The sequence below is a fragment of the Octopus bimaculoides genome, chromosome 21 (genome assembly GCF_046866305.1).
Source record: "Octopus bimaculoides isolate indiv1 chromosome 21, ASM4686630v1, whole genome shotgun sequence".
NCBI lineage: Eukaryota > Metazoa > Mollusca > Cephalopoda > Octopoda > Octopodidae > Octopus > Octopus bimaculoides.
Genome location: NC_142948.1, coordinates 4054509 through 4079508, shown reverse-complemented (window position 1 = coordinate 4079508; position 25000 = coordinate 4054509). Strand labels below are relative to the sequence as shown.

General features: G+C 37.3%; 1 protein-coding gene across 7 annotated transcripts in view; it reads left to right on the top strand.

Annotated features, from left to right (window-relative positions):
• Positions 1–25000, top strand: part of LOC106875065 (neuron navigator 2) — a 1326672-nt gene that overhangs the window by 598572 nt on the left and 703100 nt on the right. For all 7 annotated transcript variants that reach the window (XM_089339295.1, XM_089339289.1, XM_089339294.1 and 4 more), the window contains exon 3: positions 14753–14805. In XM_089339295.1, the coding sequence (XP_089195421.1) occupies positions 14753–14805 (53 nt within the window). The remainder of the gene's footprint in view (positions 1–14752; positions 14806–25000) is intronic.

Below are 25000 nucleotides of genomic sequence, written 5' to 3'. Positions count from 1 at the left end.
AGAGAGGATGAAAAAAAACGTGTGGAGTTCAGTGGCACAACATGTATATGTATGTATATATCTGTTATATGTGTGTATATATATATATATATATATACACACACACACACACACATAGTGGAACTTCGATTTACAAATGTGATTCATTCCTGAAGGCCATTCATCATCCAAAATGTTCATAAACCAAAACAATTTTTCACATAGAGAAGGCACGACAAATTCAAGCTGGGACGTGCACTGAGGGAAAGGTAGACAGCCACTGACTCTCTCCTGTTGATAGGCTCAGCTTCTTGCCAACCATTCTCGCTGCCTTGCATGTTTGTTACTCAAACCACTGTTTGCCACCCGAAACATTTTATGTTTGAAAAATTGTTTCGTAAACAAATTTGTTTGTGATAAGAGACATTCATAAACTGAAGTTCTACATCATCATCATCATCGTTTAACGTCCGCTTTCCATGCTAGCATGGGTTGGACGATTTGACTGAGGACTGGTGAAACCGGATGGCAACACCAGTATGTCCTTATTTTTTTTTTTTCTTTTTAAGATGATAGGGTGTGATGTGAGGGAAAAATTTAAGTGATTTTAAAAAGTTGGAAACCATAATAATTTTATGAAACATGGTAATTTATCTACTAGCCTGCATTTCTTTCTAATCTTCAAAGCCTTCCTCTACCACCAGGAGGGTGGGGAACATGGTTCCCCCCTCTAGGAAAAAAAGAGAAAAACACTATCCCTAGACTACATACCGCAAATCACCATGTTGAACTTATTTAACATTTGCACTGATGCAATAAACAATAATCTCCAGTTAACAAGCTCAGCTTTATAACTCCATCACACTTTTATAAAAAATATAATATTTCAAAAAATATAACTTAGTCATTTACTTTATCGATCCAATTCCTTTGATGTTTATGTATACAAAACAAAACAAAACAAAACATTATCAAATAACTCCGCTATATTGTTTGCCTTTATTGTTTATTGTTTATTTTTAAAAACACAATAGCTTTATAGTTTATTTGTTATTTTACATGTCTATAATGCATTCACTTTATCGCAACAATGTAATGTGTTTCTCTTATCTCTACCACACTAATACATTTTATAATAATTATATTTGTACTGTCTGTAATATATTTGTATTACACTAATTCCTTTTATTATAATTATATTGTGTTGTCTTCGATGTTTTTGTAGTGGCTTTTACCTTACAAATTCTCATAATACATTTGTACAATCTTTCTGCAATACAAAAGGCGATAACATATTTGTCACATTATCGTAATACTTTTGTCTGTGACTGTAATGGACAAACTGCAGACTGTAGGACTTTCCAAATGGCATGCTTTGAATGTTTTATAGTCGTAAGGCTGGTCTGATGATGAACCATATCTCATGTGGCCTGCTTGTTGGGAAAGGTTGCTCATTCCTGGTTCTCTGATACACATATATGATTATGGTCATCTCTCACAGTCCAAGAAAGATGGTTCTGCAGTTCTTTGCTGAACAATCAGCACAAATGATATGTTTATAGTCGTTTCTGCTGCAACATTCTCTTGCTCCCTCCATCAAACTGATGTTGCCTGAACAGGTATGTCTAGTGTTGAAATGATTGCAAAGCAATGTGAGAGGAAGTGCTTTGCTCAAGAACACAATGCACTACTCAGTCCAGGAATTGAAACCACAATCTTGTAATTGTGAGCATAACACCTAAACCACTAGGCCCTGCACCCTCGACATAGAAACGTGTGTGTGTGTATGTGCGTGAGTGTTTGGGGGTGGTGATTATAGTCTCATGTAGTCTAAGAAAAATGGTTCTGCAATTTCTCGCCAAACAAACCTGCACAAACGACTTGTTTATAGTGAACAAATGCATGTTTTGTACATTAGCTCATTCACTCCATGAAATCAGCATTACCTGTACAGGTGTATGGTGTACCGCATGATGAGGACTGACTGAGACCCTGCTTAATATGTATCCCAGGGGGATCCCAGGAATAGACCAACAAATGGTGAATGCAGCACCACACTTGGTCTAATCTGCACTCATATCTTAATAAATTATTTAGCTTTACATTACTGTTAATACATTTATACCTAGTTACACTAACGTCTTAAACACTCGTGTCTTAAACCATCAAAGATGTTATACCCAATTACATTAAAGCTATAATACATAATAGATTTATATCTAATTGCACTAACATCTTCAGACATTAATAAACCGAATTCCAATTGCACAAATATCATGATACATTGAAAGCTTTATACTTAATTACTCCAACATTTCAGTATAATAATCAATTTAATTTTAGTTACATACCTGCCTCAATGAATTGTTTAACTTTACACCAATGTTAATACATCTCTATCTAGTTACACTAATGTCTTAAGATATATCCAATCATACTCATATCCTAGAACACTAAAAGATTTATACCCAATTACACTAATGTTATAATATATTAATAGCTTTATACCAAATTGCACTAATGTCTTAGGACATTAATAAATTTAACCCCAATTAAACACGTCTTAACACATCAAAAGCTTTAGACCAAATTACACTAATGTCTTAATACATTCATAGCGTTTATACTACATTTATCTCAATAAAGTTCCTGTAATGCTTCTCAAATTACTCTTCCCTGTAAAGTCTCTTAATGGATTAAGACAAATATTTACATTCGATTCATTCATCCTGCAAATTGTCGATATTAAGTGGCACCAATCAAGTCGACCCTGCTTCAGTGAAGCTCTAGTTGCAGTGTAAGGTGGTGGTGGTGAGAGGGGGGGAGCAGAAATTAACCAATGAAATGCTTGGAAAACACCTCCGTCATCCATCTCGCCGTCAAGCATCCCAAATAAGTCATACTTCAGTCTAGACTTGAATCCCATCGACCAGTTTAGCGTGGAAATGGGATTATTGGTTATTATGTCGGATGCTGTGTGTCATTCGCTCAGAACGTGTTGTGTCTGGTTTGTTGATGATTCCTAATTTTTCGATTAGAATAAAAGTCTTAGAGGGATCGTTCGACATAGTTGAATAGTAAATTGGTTGGCTTGTAATCTTTTGGTTCTGTGTTTGGTCAAACTGCCTCGTATTATGCGATCTTTTATCATCCGTCAGTAGACTGTGGCCATTCTGGGGCACTGCCTTGAAGAATTTTTAGTCGAAGGAATTGAACCCAGGACTTGTTTCTTTTTCAAGCCTAGTACTTATTCTATCAGTCACTTTTGCTGAACCTCTAAGTTACAGGGATTGTAAATGCATCAACACCAGTTATCAAGTGGTGGTGGGGGACAGACACAGACACTAAGACACACACACACACACACACACACACATATATACATTTCTATATGACAGGCTTCATTCAGTTTCCATCTACAAAATCCACTCACAAAGCTTTGGTCAGCTTGAGGTTATAATGGAAAACTCTTGCCCAAGGTGCCATGCAGTGGGACTGAACCTGGAACCATGTGGTTGAGAAGCAAGTTTTTTACCACACAACATCGTCTGTGAAATTATATTCTAGAATACCTTCAGACCATCTCATGTCTTGTTGGTATGTATGGTGTATCTAGGACTACGTGATTTTACATGTCTTTACTTTTATAAGATGATTGGTTTTGTTTTAAGGAAGTCTTTGGCTGCTATATCTAGCAGACCTTGTCCACAGACAGGCACTGGTGATGTTGTTGTTGTTGATATTCAACTATAATTTGTTGAGTTGATTTAATTGGTTCTTTATCAACATCCCCACCAGCTTTCACACACACACACAAACACATGCTCATGTACACACTCACAAACACTCACACACACATACTCACAAACACAGATATACAAATGCACATTCATGTATGTAAATATACACACACACACATATACATACAAACACATGTACAAACACATACACACACTCTTACACACATGTACACAAGCTTTCACATACACTTGTAGAAAAACCATTTATACAAATGCATTCAAGCATATATATATATATATACACACACACACACACATACACACATATGTACAGATATACAAGTACACATACACGCACACGCACATACACTGACAAATACGTGCATATATGCATTGACATACACACATAGACATGTATATAAACACACACGCTCACACAAATAAACATGTACGCATTTAGGCAACATGCATACACACACACTCAGAAATGCACATACATGCACCCATGCAAACACATGCTGCAGAAAACGCACACATAAGCGCACATATGCACATATTTCTGTATGCACACACACGCACACAGTGCAATGGTATGATCAGTGATCGAGGCATTTAATGACATTCCTATCAAATCAATAAAACATATTAAGGCAGGCTTCTTTAACGAGTTTGCCCTCTTTCCCGACAGCCACATATCTTAATGACACAAATGTTTATAGTGGGTAGGGGATGGGGAAGAGGTTGAAAGAGACCGAGGTAGAGGGGAAGACAGAGAGAGAGAGAGGAAGAGGGAAAGACAGGGAGAGAGGGGTTGTGGGAGAACTAGGAAAGGAGGTACCGGCGGGGAAATATAATACTTGTTGTTCTCGGCTGGATTTGAAACTGGCACCATAAACTGCTAAATTGCTTGTCACTCAGATAGACCTAATCCATAACATTTATAAATCTCATGGAAAAAAAAGGGTCAGAGGTCCCAGTGTGAGTCTTATTGCTATTACTGATAAGATAGTGAAAAGGGTGTGAGTTGCCGAACCATTAGCACACCAGGCAGAATGCTTAGAAGTGTTTTGCCTGTTGCTACGTTCTGAGTTCAAATTCCGCCAAGGTCACCTTTGCCTTTCATCCTCTCAAGGTCGATAAAATAAGTACCAGTTGCGTATCAGGACAATTACTTCATGTTATTTGCACCGTTGGTGACATTCTGTACCCATATATGCATGTATATATATATATATAAATATATATATATATATCCCCTCCACCGGAAGTTCATTCGTCTGTCATTCCTCTGTCATCCCACCCCCTCCACCGGAAGTTTCATTCCTCTGTCATCCCACCCCCTCCACCGGAAGTTCATTCCTCTGCCATCCCACCCCCTCCACCGGAAGTTCATTCCTCTGTCATCCCACCCCCTCCACCGGAAGTTCATTCCTCTGCCACCCCCCCCTCCACCGGAAGTTCATTCCCCTGTCATCCCACCCCTCCACCGGAAGTTCATTCCTCTGTCATCCCACCCCCTCCACCGGAAGTTCATTCCTCTGTCATCGCACCCCCTCCACCGGAAGTTCATTCCTCTGCCATCCCACCCCCTCCACCGGAAGTTCATTTCTCTGTCATCCCGCCCCCTCCACCGGAAGTTCATTCCTCTGTCATCCCACCCCCTCCACCGGAAGTTCATTCCTCTGTCATCCCACCCCTCCACCGGAAGTTCATTCCTCTGTCATCCCACCCCTCCACCGGAAGTTCATTCCTCTGTCATCCCACCCCCTCCACCGGAAGTTCATTCCTCTGTCATCCCACCCCCTCCACCGGAAGTTCATTCCTCTGTCATCCCGCCCCCTCCACCGGAAGTTCATCCCTTTGTCATCCTGTCAACCTCGGCTGTCTCCCGGAACCCATCTAGTGGCCTTGGCCATCCTCTCCCCTACCTTTGGGTAGCGCATTAAGGTTGAGAAATGTTTGCAGGTTGTAGGTAATGTTTTGCTTATGAATTCTTCCAATTGCAAGTTTTCTTTTCAGGTACACGACACTGCTTTTCCTCTTCCCAGGCTACAGGCCCACACCCCCAACACCCATACTGTTAGGATTGGCACTCTCAACGTCGGCACGCTGAAAGGTAGATCTGGTGAAATTGTTGAGATGCTTGAACGGAGATGCGTAGATATGTGCTGCATCCAGGAAGTAAGATGGAGAGGAGGTTCTGCAAGGTTCCTCACAGGCAAAGAACACAGGTACAAGATTTTCTGGGCAGGGAACACTGACGGGGTCGGGGGCGTAGGAATACTTCTAGCGGAGAAATGGGTGGATAAGGTAATCGAGGTCGTTAGAGTAAGTGACAGAGTACTTAAGATCAGACTAGTGCTTCATCATAGATTAGCTACTGTCATCTCAGCCTATGCACCTCAACCTGGGCTACCAGATGGTCTGAAAGACCAATTCTATGACACCCTCTTGCAAACTACCTCGTCGACGAGTGACAGGGACCTTCTCTTTGTGGCTGGAGACTTCAACGGTCATGTCGGACGTCGTGCTGGGGGCTTCCATGGCATACATGGAGGCTATGGCTTCGGTTCCCGCAACGAGGAGGGAACCAGACTGCTGGAGTTCTGTGATGCAACCAATCTTATAGTCTGTAATACCAACTTCAGGAAACCTGCCAGTCACCTAGTCACCTACCGCTCCGGCAGACACTCTAGCCAAATCGACTACATCCTCGCCAGAAATAGGGAAAGAGGGCGGCTTATAAATGCCAAAACCTACCCTGGCGAAGAATGTACCCCACAACATAGATTAGTAGTTAGCGACTTTGGGATCAAGGCAAAATGGGTGCCCAGAATTAGACAGGCTTGGAGAAGAAGGGTGTGGAAGCTTAAAGACCCTGCAAACGGACAGAGACTTAGAGACAAGTTACTTGAAGCATTTAACGAAATAGAAGGGGATATAGCATCATACAACGTGGAAGACAATTGGAGATTTCTGCGGGACAACCTGTTGAAAGCCACCGACCAGATTTGTGGGTGGTGTAAGGTCCCCTCCCAACCCAGAGTAACGTGGTGGTGGAACAAGGAGGTAGACAGGGCTATTAGACAAAAGAAACAAGCTTGGAAGGACTGGAAGAACGGTGGTAGCAGGGAATTGTACCAATGTGCCAGAAGGGAGGCTAGGCGACAGGTTTATTTAGCCAGAGGGGAAGCAGATAAGGAAAGATTTGCCAATGTTCTGAGCCGTGAGGACCAAAGACTCGAGGTATTTCGGGTTGCAAGACAGTGTAGGAGAGAGAATAGTGATGTTGTAGGAGAGAAATGTGTTCGCATGGATGATGGTACGCTTGCATTAAATGAGGATGCAAAGAAAGAGGTCTGGAGATGCCACTACGATAGATTGCTTAATAAAGAGAATGAATGGGAGAAAGAGAGCCTGCCTTATGTCGACCCAATAGAGGGACCAGCTATCCGAGTTGATAGTACCAGGGTAGATAAAGCAATTAAGAGTATGAAGACCGGGAAAGCCCCCGGCCCATCAGGAATCACTGCAGAGATGCTCAAAATATCTGGCAGTGTTGGCTATAGCCTAGTCACCCGTATTACGAACCAGGTGATACACGAAGGAGTCATACCCTATGACTGGTGTAGCAGCATCATAGTCAACTGCTACAAAGGTAAAGGGGACGCTTTAGATACAAATAATTACAGAGGCATCAAGCTGTTAGATCAGGTTATGAAAGTTACAGAGAGGGTCATAGCCCAACTAATTAGGGAGCGAATCAATTTAGATGAGATGCAGTTTGGGTTCGTGCCAGGTAAAAGCACTACTGATGCCTTATTTCTAGTGAGACAGTTGCAAGAGAAATACCTAGCCAAGGATAAACCTCTGTACCTGGCTTTCGTTGACATGGAGAAAGCCTTTGACAGGGTCCCCCGATCCCTTATCTGGTGGTCAATGAGGAAACTTGGGATAGAAGAATGGCTAGTGAGAGCTGTGCGAGCCATGTACAGAGATGCGGCCAGTAAGGTGAGGGTTGGAAATGAGTACAGCAATGAATTCCGGGTAGAGGTAGGGGTCCACCAAGGTTCCGTCCTCAGCCCCCTATTATTTACCATAGTCCTCCAGGCAATCACAGAGGAGTTCAAGACAGGTTGCCCCTGGGAGCTCCTCTATGCTGATGACCTTGCCCTAATTGCGGAGTCACTATCAGAACTAGAGGAGAAGTTTCAGGTGTGGAAGCAAGGTCTAGAATTGAAGGGCCTTAGAGTCAACCTAGCTAAAACCAAAATCCTAATAAGTAGGAAGGTAGATAAAACACAAACCCCTTCAGGTAGATGGCCCTGCTCAGTATGTAGAAAAGGAGTAGGTAGTAACTCTATAAGATGTACCCGGTGCAAGCTATGGACACATAAGAGGTGCAGCAACATCAAAGGCAGGTTAACTAGCAAGTTAGTTTTTGTTTGTGGCAGATGTTCAGGTGCAATAAAGACTGCAAACAAACAGGAAACAACTTCTATCTCATTCCAGGGTGAAAAACTAGAGGTAGTCGATAGCTTCCGCTATCTGGGCGACCAAGTTAGTAGTGGGGGTGGGTGCGCTGAAAGTGTAGCTGCTAGAATAAGAATAGCCTGGGCAAAGTTTAGAGAGCTCTTACCCCTGCTGGCGACAAAGGGACTCTCACTCAGAGTAAAAGGCAGACTGTATGACGCATGCGTACGAACAACCATGCTACATGGCAGTGAAACATGGGCTGTAACTGCTGAGGACATACGTAAGCTCGCAAGGAATGAAGCCAGTATGCTCCGTTGGATGTGTAATGTCAATGTGAATACCCGTCAGAGTGTAAGTATCTTGAGAGAAAAGCTGAACATTAGAAGCATCAGTTGTGGCGTGCAAGAGAGACGATTGCGCTGGTATGGACATGTGGTGAGAATGGAGGAGGATAGCTGCGTGAAAAAGTGCCACACCCTAACAGTTGAGGGAACCCGTGGAAGAGGTAGGCCCAGGAAGACCTGGGCTGAGGTGGTGAGGCAAGACCTTCGTACATTGGGCCTCACCGAGGCGATGACTACGGACCGAGACCTTTGGAAATGGGCTGTGCGTGAGAAGACCCGGCAAGCCAAGTAAGATCGTTGCCAGTGCCCCTGGACTGGTTCTTGTGCGGGTGGCACATGAGATGCACCATTTTGAGCGTGGCCGTTGCCAGTACCGCCTGACTGGCTCCTGTAGGATTTTCGAGCGAGATCGTTGCCAGTGCCCCTGGACTGGCTTGTGCGGGTGGCACATAAAAGACACCATTTCGAGCGTGGCCGTTTTCGTGCGGGTGACACGTAAAAGCACCCACTACACTCTCTGAGTGGTTGGCGTTAGGAAGGGCATCCAGCTGTAGAAACTCTGCCAAATCAGACTGGAGCCTGGTGTTGCCATCCGGTTTCACCAGTCCTCAGTCAAATCGTCCAACCCATGCTAGCATGGAGGGCGGACGTTAAACGATGATGATGATGATGATATATATATATATATATATATATAATATTATTTATTATATATATATATATGTATATATATATACATATATATATATATATATATATATGGACACACACACAAAGGGCATGCACACAATTTGCATCTTCCAAATCCACTGATGCGGCTTTGACCAGCGCAGGGCAATGGGACTGAACCCGGAACTACGTTGTTGGGAAGCTAGCTTCTTACCACACAGCCATGCCAGCACCTATAAAACACTAAACACAATTTTGTATACCAATGCAGGTATAGCCTTAAAACTTACTCATCTATAAACATACAACATACACACACACACACACACACACACACACACATGCACGCATTAGTTATGAGATAACCCCTACCTCTCGCATATACCCGCAGTTTTATTGATCTTTTCATCTAAATCTTGAGTCATGTCCATTGGTACATACATACATATCAAAGCATACCATTGCATACCATACATAGATATACTATGCCATGACACACACACACACACACACACACACTTACATATATACGACATACATAAAGACATACAAACACATACAAGCTCATTCATAAAGATACACGCATATACAAACACACATTAAGACGCATACACAAAGGCACGTATACAAACATACAGACATGTACAAATACATACACACTACACACTTATACAAACAGATACACACATGTGCATATATACATATATATATATATACATATATATATATATATATATATATATATATATATATATATATATATATATATATATATATATACATATATATACACACACACATGCACACTCACATTTATACACATGCTGGCACCACAAACACACGTACACATACCATACACATATATAAAAACACACATGCACACATATACAAACATGCGCACACATATACGATTACATAGGTATACACACACACACACACATATACAAACACATGCACATACATACATATGCAAACATACACACACACACACACACATATAAGACAACATACGTAAACACACACATATGCAAAGACGTGCGCACATGCTCGTGCATACACACACATATAAAAAAAAACACACCCACACGCTCAGCCCCGTTCGCCACCCCTTCCCAAACTCGCCCCCGCCGCCCCCCCACACACGCATCTGCGCCACCCTCACTCATACCCCCCCCAGCCCCCCCCCCCCGCTACATGCACACCAATCTAAGAGGTGGGGCAGCAAGGTTAACTGTTTATCGATCAGCAAACATTGGACTGTGATTCCTATGTCTGACTCACTGATGTCACATTGAGCTTTGACTCATCCCTCCTAAACACACACACACACACACACACACCCTATTCTACCCCACTAAACTCTCTACCCTTCCCCCACCAAAAACCAATAACTAGTAATTAGTACTACTACTACTACTATTACCACAATTTTTTTACCATAACTATTACTATTGGAAGAATTGTTAATATGCTAAGACGGTGAGCTGAGTTCAAATTCCGCCGAGGTCGACTTTGCCTTTCATCCTTTCGGGGTCGATAAATTAAGTACCAGTTACGCACTGGGTTCGATGTAATTGACTTAACCTCTTTGTCGGTCCTTGTTTGTCCCCTCTATGTTTAGCCCCTTGTGGGCAGTAAAGAAATAAGAAACATTAGTGGTATTTCGTCTGTCTTTACGTCCTGAGTTCAAATTCCACCAAGGTCGACTTTTCTTTTCATCCTTTCAGGGTCAATAAAATTAAGTACCTGTTGCGTACTGGGGTCAATCTAATCGACTGGCCCCACCTCCCCCAATATTTCAGGCCTTGTGCTTAAGGTAGAAAAGATTATTATTATTATTACTCAGTGGACTGCTCCAAAATATCCCCAGCCTCTGACCGATTAACCTTGTGAGAGAGCAGAACTATGTGACGGTTCAATCTGCTAGAAAGAGCAGCTAGTTGTCCCTCAAATCACACCTTACAAAATCAATAACTAGTAAATATCACCTTTTCCTTATACTTGAAGCTGATGAATCATTCTGTCCATACTCAGAATTGCACACTACATGTGATCATCCATGTGGCAAAAAGTTATCAACAGATGATTGCACATAGAAAGGAACACTGAGTAACAAGGAAGTTAATGAATAAATAAACTCTGTCCAAGCATGTATGCACACGTGCACGTGTGTGCGTCTGTGTGAGCATGCATGCTTGGAGGTACAAACAACAAAAAAGAATACTTTATACATCTGGTAGAGTTTTATTTGAAATGGCTCTGAAGAAGCTATAAGATATCAGATGAGCACTCGGCTCTGGATGCACATTTACTTGTAGCAGAAACACATGTAAGCTAATGAAAGTGATTACATAACTCATGCTTTTTCTCATTCTTTAATTGACATATCTATTCCTATTCCTCTATCTATCTATTTATATGTATGTATGTATATATATAGAGAGAGAGAGAAAGAGAGAGACAGACAGAGAAATCAATACAATATTGATGAATAAGTTTATAGCTATATATTGAGGGATATATAAAAACTGAAGTAAATATTTTTGAATGAAGAATTCAAATATTAATGGGAGTTAATTTTCTTTTTCATAAAAAAGACGTTGATAGGGACTTTGAAGTTCTGGTGCAATTCACTTTTTTGCAAAGATGTGAATTTGTAAAAAACAGAATTTCACCTTTTTTTACTATGTGTATGAGTGCATATGTATGATGGTGATGGTGATGATGATGATGGTGGTGATGATGATGATGATGATATATATATATGTGTGTGTGTACGCACACAAACACACACACACATGAAAAAGACGCAGCACTAGTATATGTGGATGACAATATATACATATTTATATATATGTGTGTGTGTGTGTGTATGCACACATATATCTATAGATATATATACAGGCACATGTAGACATACATTCATGTAGATAGTTAAAGAGATAGACAGCATTTATATGATTATTTATTTATTTATTTTTGGTTCCATTAACTGACAAATCTCCTGGAAATAGATTCCATGTAAGGTATTAGCTAATTCCGTTTTGTCTCCTGCTGGGCCAATTCTCACCCAAAAAAAAAACATGATTAACTACAGACATAGACATGTAATCTGAAAACATCAATTTTGGTGAATTCTTTCAAATGCACTCCATGTCCACACACACACACACACACACACACACACACACGAATGACGTAAGTGCCATTTCTTCATTAAGATTTAGTGGTGTTATTAGAGCACAAAACAAAACCCACTGCAGTATCTGTTCCAGCTCTCGGGGTACTGAGTTCAATTCCTACCAGTTTCAACCTAGCTATTTTTATTTTGTTGGGGTTCAATAAAATAAACTACGAACCCAGAATGGTAAATTGACAGAATTATTAAAGTATCTGACAAAATTCCTTGTTGCAAAGTCAACGCTTTGCAGTATTTCTTCCAGCTTATTACTTTCTGAATTGAAATCCCACCAAGGTTAACTTTGCCTTTCATCCTTTTAGGGTTGATGAAATAAGTACCAGTTATGCACTGGGCTTCAATGTAATCAACAAGTCCCCTCCCATAAAATTTCAGGCCTTGTGCCTTTAGTAGAAAGGACTATTATAATTATTATTATTATTATTATTATTATTATTATTATTATGAGGATGACGATGAAAGTGGTGAGCTGGCAGAATCATTATGAAGCTGGGCAAAATGCTTACAGGAATTCCAACCATCTTTATGTTCTGAGTTCAAATTCCGCTGAAGTCAGCTTTGCCTTTTGTCCTCTTAGGGCTGATAAAACAAGTACCAGTTGAGCACTGGGGTCGATATAATTGACTTTCCCCCTCCTCGTGCCAATATTTGAAACCATTATTATTATTATATTATTATTATTATTATTACTATTATTATTATTATTATTATTATTATTATTATTATTATGATGATGATGATGATGATGATTTAATGAGTTCACTCTTCAGTTTTTAAGATGATAAGATAGGATTTTAAGTAGTGTTGTTGACATCTATTTCTAGCAGAATCAAAAACCACTTGATGGCAGCTCTTTTGTCGAACCAGTTATATACTAAAGTCAATACAATTGATTCTACACCCAACCCCACCCGATATCCACCCCACCCGCTCACTCACTGTTTGTCTCGGTTCTTTTTACTAAATTTGGCCAAGCGCCACAACCGCCAGAAAGAAAGGAAAAATAAAATAAAAAAGAAAACCCAACTCGGTAGATTTTCATTTTCATTCATTTTGTAAACATATGTTTTACTTCAACGAGGATGGGAAGCAGATATTTTTCAAAGAATTTGCATCATTAATAGTTTTATGATAAAATAAAATAAATAAAATAAAATTGAGGGAAGATGGGTGGGGTAGATATGTTTAAAGGGTAATGAAAAAACAACAAAAAACACAAACAAACATTTCTGAATTAAACAGACATTTGTGCTTTGGGTGGAGATTATTTTTTTCAAAATATTTAATCAGTTACTCTAAATTACACATTACTCATTCAGATGTAACTTATTATATTATTATTATCATTATCATTATTATTATTATTGTTGTTGTTGTTGTTATTGTTGTTGTTATTAAGGGCAGCGAGCTGGCAGAATCGTTAGTATGCTGGGCAAAATGCTTAGTGGTGTTTTGTCCATCTTTACATTCTGAGTTCAAATTCTGCCAAGGTTGACTTTGCCTTTTATCCTCTTGGGGTCAGTGAAATAAATACCACTTGAGCAATGATGTTGATATAAGCCAGAGGGTTCCCAACCTGAGGTCCTTGGACCCCTGGTGGTCCGCAGACTAAACTAAATTCAAAATTTCATAAATATACATACATATACATACACACACACACACACAAACACACATATATATATATACATACATAAGTGCAGAAGTGGTTGTGTGGTAAATAGCTTGCTTACCAACCACATAGTTCTGGGTTCAGTCCCACTGTGTGGCACCTTGGGCAAGTGTCTTTTACTATAGCCTCAGACTGACCAAAGCCTTCTGAGTGGATTTGGTAGATGGAAAGTGAAAGAAGCCCATCGTATATATCTATCTATCTATATATATTTATATATATATATATATATATATATATATATATATATATATATATATATATATATATATATATGTATATATATGTATGTATGTGTGTATATGTTTGTGTATTAGTGTTTGTCCTCGTAACATCGCTTGACAACCGATGCTCATACATTTACATTCTTATAACTTAGTGGTTGGGCAAAAGAGACCGATAAGAAAAGTACCAGACTTACAAAGAATAAGTCCTGGAGTCGATTTGTTTGACTAAAGGTGGTACTCCAGCATGGCCACAGTTAAATGACAAACAAATAAAAGAACAAAAATATATTATATATTGTATATTATATTCTGTATATTAAATATTATATATTGTACATTATATGTTATATGTTATGCTTTAAGAACAAATACATGATTGGATGTTATGCAGTATTTTAATTCAATTTATTTTATTTTATTCTATTTTATTTTGTTTTCTGTTGCAGCTAATGAAAAAGTAAAAGATATAAAGTTGAAGCCAAAAACATCAGCCCAAATGGTAAGTAAAAATTCCTAAGCTCTCTGTCATTTTAGGGAATTTTACCGAAAAAGAATTCTCTTATCGTTGGACCATCTAGGTTTTTGTTGAGGGAGAGAGAGAGAGAGAGAGAGAGAGAGAGAGAGAGAGAGAAAGAGATGTACGAATTACTAATACTTTACAAGAATATAAAAAGAAATTTAAATATATATATATATGCATAGATATAGGTGTGTATATATATGTATGGATACACATATATACGTGTGTGTGTATATATATATATATATATATATATATATATATATATACACACACACATAAATGCTAACATGTATTTGTACGTATACTTATGTATGTTTGTGAGTGTGTGTATATATATATATATATATATATATATATATATACACATATATATATATACATAAATATATATATATATATATGTATGTATATGTATACATATGTGTGTATGTGTGAGTATATACATGAACACACAATGTATATGTATATATACATGTATATACACACTTTTATCTGTGTGTATATATATATATGTGTGTGTGTGTGTGTGTATATATATATATATATATATATATATATATATATATATATATATATATATATATATATATATATGTACATATACACACATATACATGTATAAGTGTGTCTGTCTGTGTATATATATATATATGTTTATATATATATATATATATATACACACACACACACACACACATATATACCATGCTTAGACTCACACACACACACACACACATATATACCATGCTTAGACTCACACACACACACACACACATGCAACAAGCGAAAAGGTAACCTCCGCTTGTTTACCTAATCATTACAATTCTGTTCTCTTGCAGACAAGACGAAAAGCATGGGAAGATGGCGAGGTGGGGGCGGGCAGGTGAAACACAAGAAAATATCCCCTTCAACTGTTCACCTTACGTTTATTTAGCAGATATTTTTTAAAAACTTGTTCAGTATTTTACCGTTTTTTTCATTTACTTCATGACACTTCTTATAATTACTGCATGCTATGTCTTTGAAATTTATAGGATTCCAAACACGTTTATCTTGGAATAATTGCTAGAATTTGAAGGGAGGAGAGTAGTTTTGGAGTTGTCTTTGGAGAGGGGTATATTTAAGAATTAATTCCATCGAAAAATATACGTATATGTTTGCATGAATGTATATATGTAAGTATGTACAAATGTATGTTTGGGTATGTATATATATATATATGTATATATGTTTATATATGTGTGTGTATGTGGATATATATATTTATGTATGTGTGTGTGTGTGTATATATATATATCTATATGTGTGTATGTGGATATATATATCTATATATATATGTGTGTATGTGGGTATATATATATATATATATATATATATGTGCATGTACCCATATGTGTGTGTGAGCATATATATATATATATATATATATGTATATATACACAGGTACATATGTACATATATATATGTGTGTGTGTGTTTGTGTAATGGAGGTACATGACTTAATGATTAGGATGTTGAACTAATGAGCTTAAGACTGTGGTTTCAATTCCTCGACTGGGCGATGTGTTGTGTTCTTGAGCAAAACACTTCATTTCATGTTGTCCAGTCCACTCAGCTGGCAAAAAAAAGTAATCCTGTGATGGACTGGCATGCCATCCAGGAGGTGGAGAATATGTACACCACAAAATCTAGGTAACTGTCCTTATGAACTTTTGACTTGGGAATGACATTTGTTCGTTATATGTATAGATTTATTATTTGATAAATACGATATGTTTTTATCTGCTACTATTAGTTTCATGTGCTGAGGGCATACTTGAGACATCTGGTGTCCTTGCACAATTATCAGGCACTGCCCACATGGCATATGCCATATTGGCAGTGTCTGATGATTGTGCTTGGACACCAGACATGTCTGGCATACTCTCACCACATGAAACTAATAGTAGCATATAAATATATATACTGTGTTTATTAAATGATATTTATCTCTCACCAGATGGAGTACTTTTTTTTATCAATCTTACCATCGCAGAACAGTACACTATATATTTTCTTTAAATCTGATGCTTCTTGTAATGGTCTCTTTTTCCACAAGGCCATTATGGCCTTCACAACTGGCCAATATGGTCAAGCCTTAAAAGGCCACAGTCAGTGTGTTCTTTAAAACAGAAACTGAGGATTTAGCTTAAAGTGGATTTAGCTGCTATTTCTAGCATGGCGAGTGACCACATACAGGTGTCCACATTGTTTGTTCTTAGCTTTCAGGTTTTGGTTTGGTTTTGGTCAGATTCTGGTAGAATGATTGATGAACACTTAACGTGTGGTTGACATGTCTTTACAATATTAGGGGAGACATCCTCTACTAAAGATGTCAGATATAAACGATGATGGTGGTGGTGGTGGTGCTGGTGGTGCTGGTACTGATGGCGATGGTGAGGATGGTGGTGATGATGATATTGACGATGATGATGATGATGATAACTATGATGATGATGATGATGATGATGGTGATGACGGTAGCCACAGCCGTGGTGGTGACAGTGATGACAACCTTCTCTTTCAAAGATGAGAGGGGAACCTGTTGAAGGAAGGTTCGTTTGCTCCCATGCTGGCTTTATTGAACAGAATAAGAAACTGTGGAGAGAGAGAAAAAGGAAAGGCTCTGCTTGTCTCCCTTGATCATACACGCACACACACACACACACACACACACACACACACACACACACATGCACACAGACACATACACTCCCTGTGCAGAAGTATATATATGCTAGGATGCACACACGTTTGTGCATGCATGTATAAATACGAACATGCTATTATACAGGCAAATATTCGAATACACACACACACACACGCACACTCATATATATATATATATATATATATATATATATATATATATATATATATCTATATATATACATATATATATATATATTAGTATTGGGCCTCTATATATTTTCAGAAATACACACACATACACACATGCATATATATATATATATACACACACACACACACACATACATTATAATTATATACATTACATACTGGCTTACGACCTCTCACACATATACATGCATACATTTGTACTGTGCCCTATATAGATATATATATATGTGTGTGTGTATATGATGTGTGTCTATGTATGTACCTAAATGTGCAAGCATACATATGCATGCATGTATGTTACAACACTTACACACACACACACATACACATGTGTATATATATATATATATATATGTATGTATATGTTAGAACACATACAATTATCTATACCCATATTTGCACACATATATACACACGTATGCATATAAAGGGTGAGGAATTGTGGTTCTGAAATCCAAAGGCCATTCTCTTTCATGAGGAACTCTGGTTTGTTACTGTCACAAACAAAACCAATAACTGTCACACACACACACAAACACGTACACATATACATACACATACTATAGTACATACACACACACACACATGTATATATTTCTGTATGAATATATGTATATTTGTGTAAGAATATATATACGTTTACGTGTATGTGTACATGTATGTATGATCTGTATATGTTCATATATATATATATAGTGTGTGTTGCTGTATCTGTACGTATAAATAATATATATGTAGATGTGTATATATATAATATATACATGTATATATATCAGGTATACATACATTTGTTTAATGAGAGTTATAGCAACGGTACAAAGCATGGATGCGTATATATTACGCATCTAAAGACACATCTACATGTGTTTGCGTTTCTTTGAATGTGTGTGTGTGTGTGTGTGTGTAGAAACAAAGGCAGACAGACGAACGTGTGGACAGACTAAGAGGTGAATAGCCAGATGTAGTTTTATTGCTAATAGTATTCCTACTTCAACTATTCTCCACAATAATATTGATAATGAGATCAAAGCGAACTGCCAGATCATGTCTTATGGACTCTTGCATATATATACACACACACGCACATATATATATATATGTGTGTGTGTGTGTGTGTGTGTGTATGCAAGAGTATATAGATATATGTGCATATATATATATATATATATATATATATATATATATATATACACACACACACACACATACAAATGTATATAAAAATATATATACATATGTATATATATATACACACATGCAAATGTATATAAAAATATATATAGATATATATACACCGGAGTAAGCACATGAAATGTGCAACAAGGTGGAAAAAAGAGTACTCAAATACCAGAGGTAGATATATATACATGTACACATACATATATATGTGCATATATATATATATATATATATATACACACACACACACACACATACAAATGCATATAATATATATATATATATCTACACATACATATCTATGCGTGTGTGTGTGTATACCAATAAATTCTCTATTGTCTATCTACTTTATCTCTTCCTTTATACACACTGCATGTTCAATTGATGCCACCACCACCACCACCATCAGTGCTATCGTGCCGCTCCTCAAGCCCAACCCTACCAAATACAAGAATATGGAAAAATGTCTGTAGAAGGAAGAAGTCTACAGAAACCATATTTACATTTGTTTATTTTATCAAACATTAATATTGGTAAAGAAAAGAAACATTTTGTTTCATTTGTATTCATTCAACCCACCCACTACCCAGTTCTTGTATGTTTGTTGTTGTTGTTGTTGTTGTTGTTTTGGTTCTCTTGTTCATTTTTCATGTACTAGTTCGTTTGTGTGCGGGTTTTTTAGAGTATTTTTTAAAATTTGTTTCTTTCTCTGTTCTTTACTAAAAATTAACCCCCTGTAAATGTTCTTTGAAAAAATCTTTGTCTGTACGGCATGTGATAAAATAGAATCGATAGATGCCATTGGTAAGGTTTCAGTAAAAAAAAAAGATTTTTTTTTTTTAAATGGGGGAGGGGAAAAGAAGAGCAAAATGCAAACACAGAGATGTATTGTTTTGAAAGCACCAGTTCTGGTTTGATAAGCATATTTTAGTAATGCTGAAACAAGTTAACGGGACACTCCATCAGTTACGATGATGAAGGTTCTGGTTGATTTCCTCAACAGAACAGCCTGCTCATGGAATTAACATGCACGTGGCTGAGCACTCCACAAACATGCAGGCCCTTAATGTAGTTCCCAGGGAGGTTCAGCATGATACAGAATGGGACAAAGCTGGTCCCTTTGAAATACAGGTACAACTCATGATAAAAAGAAGTCCTGTCGTCCAACAGTTCTAATGTTCTTCCAACATTGGTTCCATTCAAAGACATGACCTACAACATTGTTCTGTGACCTTTGTTTCTTGCAGACAAACACCCACGCAGCCTAGCAACAAACACACACAAACACAAACACACACACACAAACACATACACACACACAAACACATACACACATGTGCAGGACTAGACACACACCATCAGATGTCCATAAGAAGTAAATTCTCTGCTGACTTTGCCAATCAGCTATAAACAAATTCTTCGAATTTCCAACTACTTAGCATTATATGTGTTGACATTTCTTGCTTCAGCTCAGATAATTTCCAAAAACCACCAGACAGATAAAAATATTTGAAAAAAAAAGTAATAAATTTTTCGTATCTTCTTTAATAAACTGAGAGGCTGACAAGATGAAAATCACTGTGATTGATTGAACACACATTACATCTATTATATCGTCACTCAACTTATAAGAAACAGCAGTCATGTCTCCCTCAAGTAACGTTCTTTCTTCATTCATTTCTACATCCATTTTGCCATGCTAGCATGGGTTAGATGGATAGATGAATATCTTAGATTAGTGTTTCTCAAATAAGGTCAATATGTCCCCTGAGATTTTTGAGGGTTTGTGCAACAATTTAGTAAACTGTGGACCCACAGAAGTATTTTAAGGACCCCTGAAAAATTTTGCTTTAGATTTATGTATTGGTATATATTGCCAAAAAACTGCTAAATTTCTTTCTCTAACATTTTACATAGTTCAACCTACACAGGTTAATGTCTGGAAAACAAAATAGGGATGTGAAAGAAGCATCAATAAAGCTAGTTTTTTAAACACTGGATAGTTATGGGAGTCCACAAGAATAAAATAGTAATCAAAGAGGTCCATAAATAAAAATAGTTGAGAACTCCTTTCCATAGTACTCTTTTACTTGTTTCAGTCATTTGACTGTGGCCATGCTGGAGCACCGCCTTTAGTCGAGCAAATCGACCCCAGGACTTATTCTTTGTACGCCTAGTACTTATTCTATCGGTCTCTTTTGCCGAACCGCTAAGTTACGGGGACGTAAACACACCAGCATCGGTTGTCAAGCGATGTTGGGGGGGACAAACACAGACACACAAACATATACACACACATACATATATATATATACACATATATACGACAGGCTTCTTTCAGTTTCCGTCCACCAAATCCACTCGCAAGGCTTTGGTCATCCCAAGGCTATAGTAGAAGACACTTGCCCAAGGTGTCACACAGTGGGAATGAACCCAGAACCATGTGGTTGGTAACCAAGCTACTTACCACACTGCCACTTCTGCGCCAATTTCACAATTAATAATTTAAAATATTTTATTAAAAATAAAAAACTGTAAATTGATGGCAGTGAATTGAGGATGGAGGACTTACAGGACATGCACCTAAAAACTGCGTTAAACACTTGGCCATGTGATCATCCTGTTGGGTTCAAGCACAGTCCCTCTTGATTGTAAAACAAACTTATCAACTACATACTTTTGTCCCTGATGCTGTGATGGTTCAGAAGTTAGTAAAAACTGTGTTAAAATAGTGGGCGGTGGTGTAACATTTTATAATAATGGTAAAGGTGTATTTTTAGCTTTCTTACTTGAAGCCAATTTTTCACCTTTCACCTATCGACTCTGCTCTAAATATCAGATATTCTTCAATTCATACCTGAAATTCCAACTTTTATGTACCATTCCAGAATTAATCATTAAAGCAGCTCTTTGTCTAGACATTTCTCTCTCTCTCTCTCTCTTTCCTTCTATCTTTCTAGGTGTGTATGTGTGTGTGCAGATATGTATGTACTTATAAACATATATACACGTCCACACATAGACGCATCACCCCCCCCCCACACACACACACATATGAAAGATGTTTGTACATCATCATTTAACATTCCTGTTGATTTATATGCACATATATATGAGTATATATATATGTGTGTGTGTGTGTATACATTATACACGAACATGAAACATCTGTGTGTGTGTGTGTGTCTGTGTAATATACTTGTTCATCAAACATCTGTATGTGGGTATGTATGCCCTCCACGTGTGTGTGTGTGTGTGTGTGTGTGTGTATGCCTATATATCTATATTTGTATATACATTTCTATATGAAAGTTCAACTTAAATATTTCCACTGAATTTTGCCCCCGCTTCCAATAAATTTTCTTTGTACCAAACCGATTTCAGAATTTACTTTCTCCGACTGCCAATGATTCTCAGAATTCTTTCCAGCCTTTCTTTCTGATTTATTCTCAAGCCGTCCTCAAGCTACAAGAATTTATCTTTGGCACCTTAAGTTTCGGTTTCGCCTTTTGTTTTGGGTTTTTATCAATATTTATTTTGGGTGTTTTATTTATCAGGTAGAGTTCAATGTGATTCTAGTTCTTATCTCATTCAGTTTATTGATTTTTTTTCTTTTTGATCTTATTTGTGTTAGGTATTTTTGTTTCTCTCTGTGTCTTTTATTTTGTTTTTCTTTCTTTCTTATGTTTGTTTTGGGCTGGTTTTGGCGGTGGCGATGGTAGTGTCTTCTTTTACTATAGTGCTTTGTTATTTTGAATTTTTCTCCAGCTGAGATTTATATATATACACACACATACATATATACATACACATATATACATATATATACATATATAAATGTATATATGCACAGTTATGTATGCATCTATTTCTAAATATATATATATACACAAACACACACATATATATATATACATATATACATTCATATCATATTTGTTTTATAGTCTTCACACCATTATTTATTTGACTTAAACTTGCCCTATTTGCTTTGGTAAAAGACAAAAAAAATGTCTTGTGTGGCATACGTCTGCCTTTTCATTGTTTATGAATACAATACACAAGTTCTTTGACTGATTTCCATATTTTTACATGGAATAAATTGCCATCAAAACACATCTACTCAAGACTTCTTCCTTTTTTTTTTGTTTTGTTTTGCCTTGTACATAGAAAGATATAGAACAGAAATCGGTTATGGGCTGCTAATACACACACACACACACACACACATACACACATGCACACACACTCACATTCTTCTTTTCTTTATGAGACTTTATTGTGAATTCCTGAGAACTTTTGGGTTTCCATTCAAAATGGAGACAAACAGCATTCCTCCCATGTTATCGGCTTGAAAAATTGTTAAGCTATAAGATACTTTTCTTAACATGAAACCAATGGTAGCCTTAGTACACAAAGAAAGAAATTTTCATATATATATATATATATATATATATATATATATATATATACTTTATTTAAAAGCAGCAGAAATATCACAAAAACTGTTACTCAGAGTTTCACATTCCTGTTCGTTGGACCGGGAACGTGAAACTCCGAGTAACAGTTTTTTGTTATATTTCTGCTGCTTTTAAATAAAGCATATTACTCTAAGTACTCTTTTTTTCCACTTTGTTTCACATTTATGTGCTTACTCCGGTATATATATATATATACATATATATATATCAAAGAATATCCCTAAACTTTATACACACACAGAGGCCACAAATCACTAAGGCCAAAATAAGAATTTTTACATGGATGTTTGACCTGCTAGAAATAGAAGCCAAACCTGCTGATCTTTTTGTTTTATGCACATATATTAATGCAGACAAATGAATGGTAAAGTATGAAGAGTGGTGCATAATTCGGACAAATGTTGATTGAGCTGTTCCAGAGATTGTTCTTTCTCTTCTTTTTCTCTTGCCTCTTGTGTAAATCGAGTAAGTTCATCAATCTTGCTAATTAAAAGTCTCAAATTCGTGTTGATCTCTTTCAGTTCCTTAAGAGTCTCTTCGTTGAGAGTTTTAACTGTACCGCAATACAACAAAGAATGAATAAAGAGGCAACTTTCATCAGTAAATATCTTCCACAACTAAATATGTACACATAACATAATACAGAACACTACTAACCTTCCATTTAATACGCATACACCATTCACATTACAGATCTAGATCTACCTTAATTGCACCAAATCCAGAACTACTTTCCTCCCTTACACATAATCTTTTTACTCAGGGACTAGTAGACCTGACACCGTTCAGTGTTCAGTGTGCATTCAAAGCAATGATTAATAATATTACGAAACCGGTATGCTTTTGAATCTCTTTAACAATTCCCAATAATGACTTTTATTACTTTTATTCCTACTTCAGTTCATCTAATTGTATATATCTATCGTTGCTTTTCATAAAAAGCCTTTACTTTTTTTGATTTCCTACGTGCATTTTTGCTTTTTTTTCTTCTTACTTTCCCTTTACATCTCCACGAGTAGTTTCTATTTTGTTTTTGTAACATATTTCTATTATATATATATATATATATATATATATATATATATATATATATATATATATATATATATATATATGTATGTATGTATTATGTATACACACGTAGACACACCTACAAATGTACGTAGTCTGATGTTGCTTTCAACTATCTTCTCTTTCTCTCCGTTTTTCCTTCTCTCTTTCACCCTCTCTCCCTCTCTTGGCTTCTGCACCGTCTCTTTCTTCCCCTCTCTCATCGTTTACAAGGAACACATTAACGTATGTTACATTACGTATGTTTTACTGGTTCCCTTTAATCTCCAACACCTAAATCTGTGCTTAATATCTTTTTATCCTGTTTATACAAGCCATCAAATACATCACACCAAAAAGATGTTCAACAGGAATGGCTCCTTCCTTCGCTGTTCAGATAATCTTACCAAAAGACAGGCACCCCCCCCCCCTTCCTTTCTCCATCTCTCTCCCTGCTCCTTCTTACACTCCCCCCCATCTACTTCTCTCTTCCCTTCTCTCTTTCTCCCCCTCATCTCTCTGTCTCTCAAGATTGTTTCATTCTCCTCGCCCCCACCACT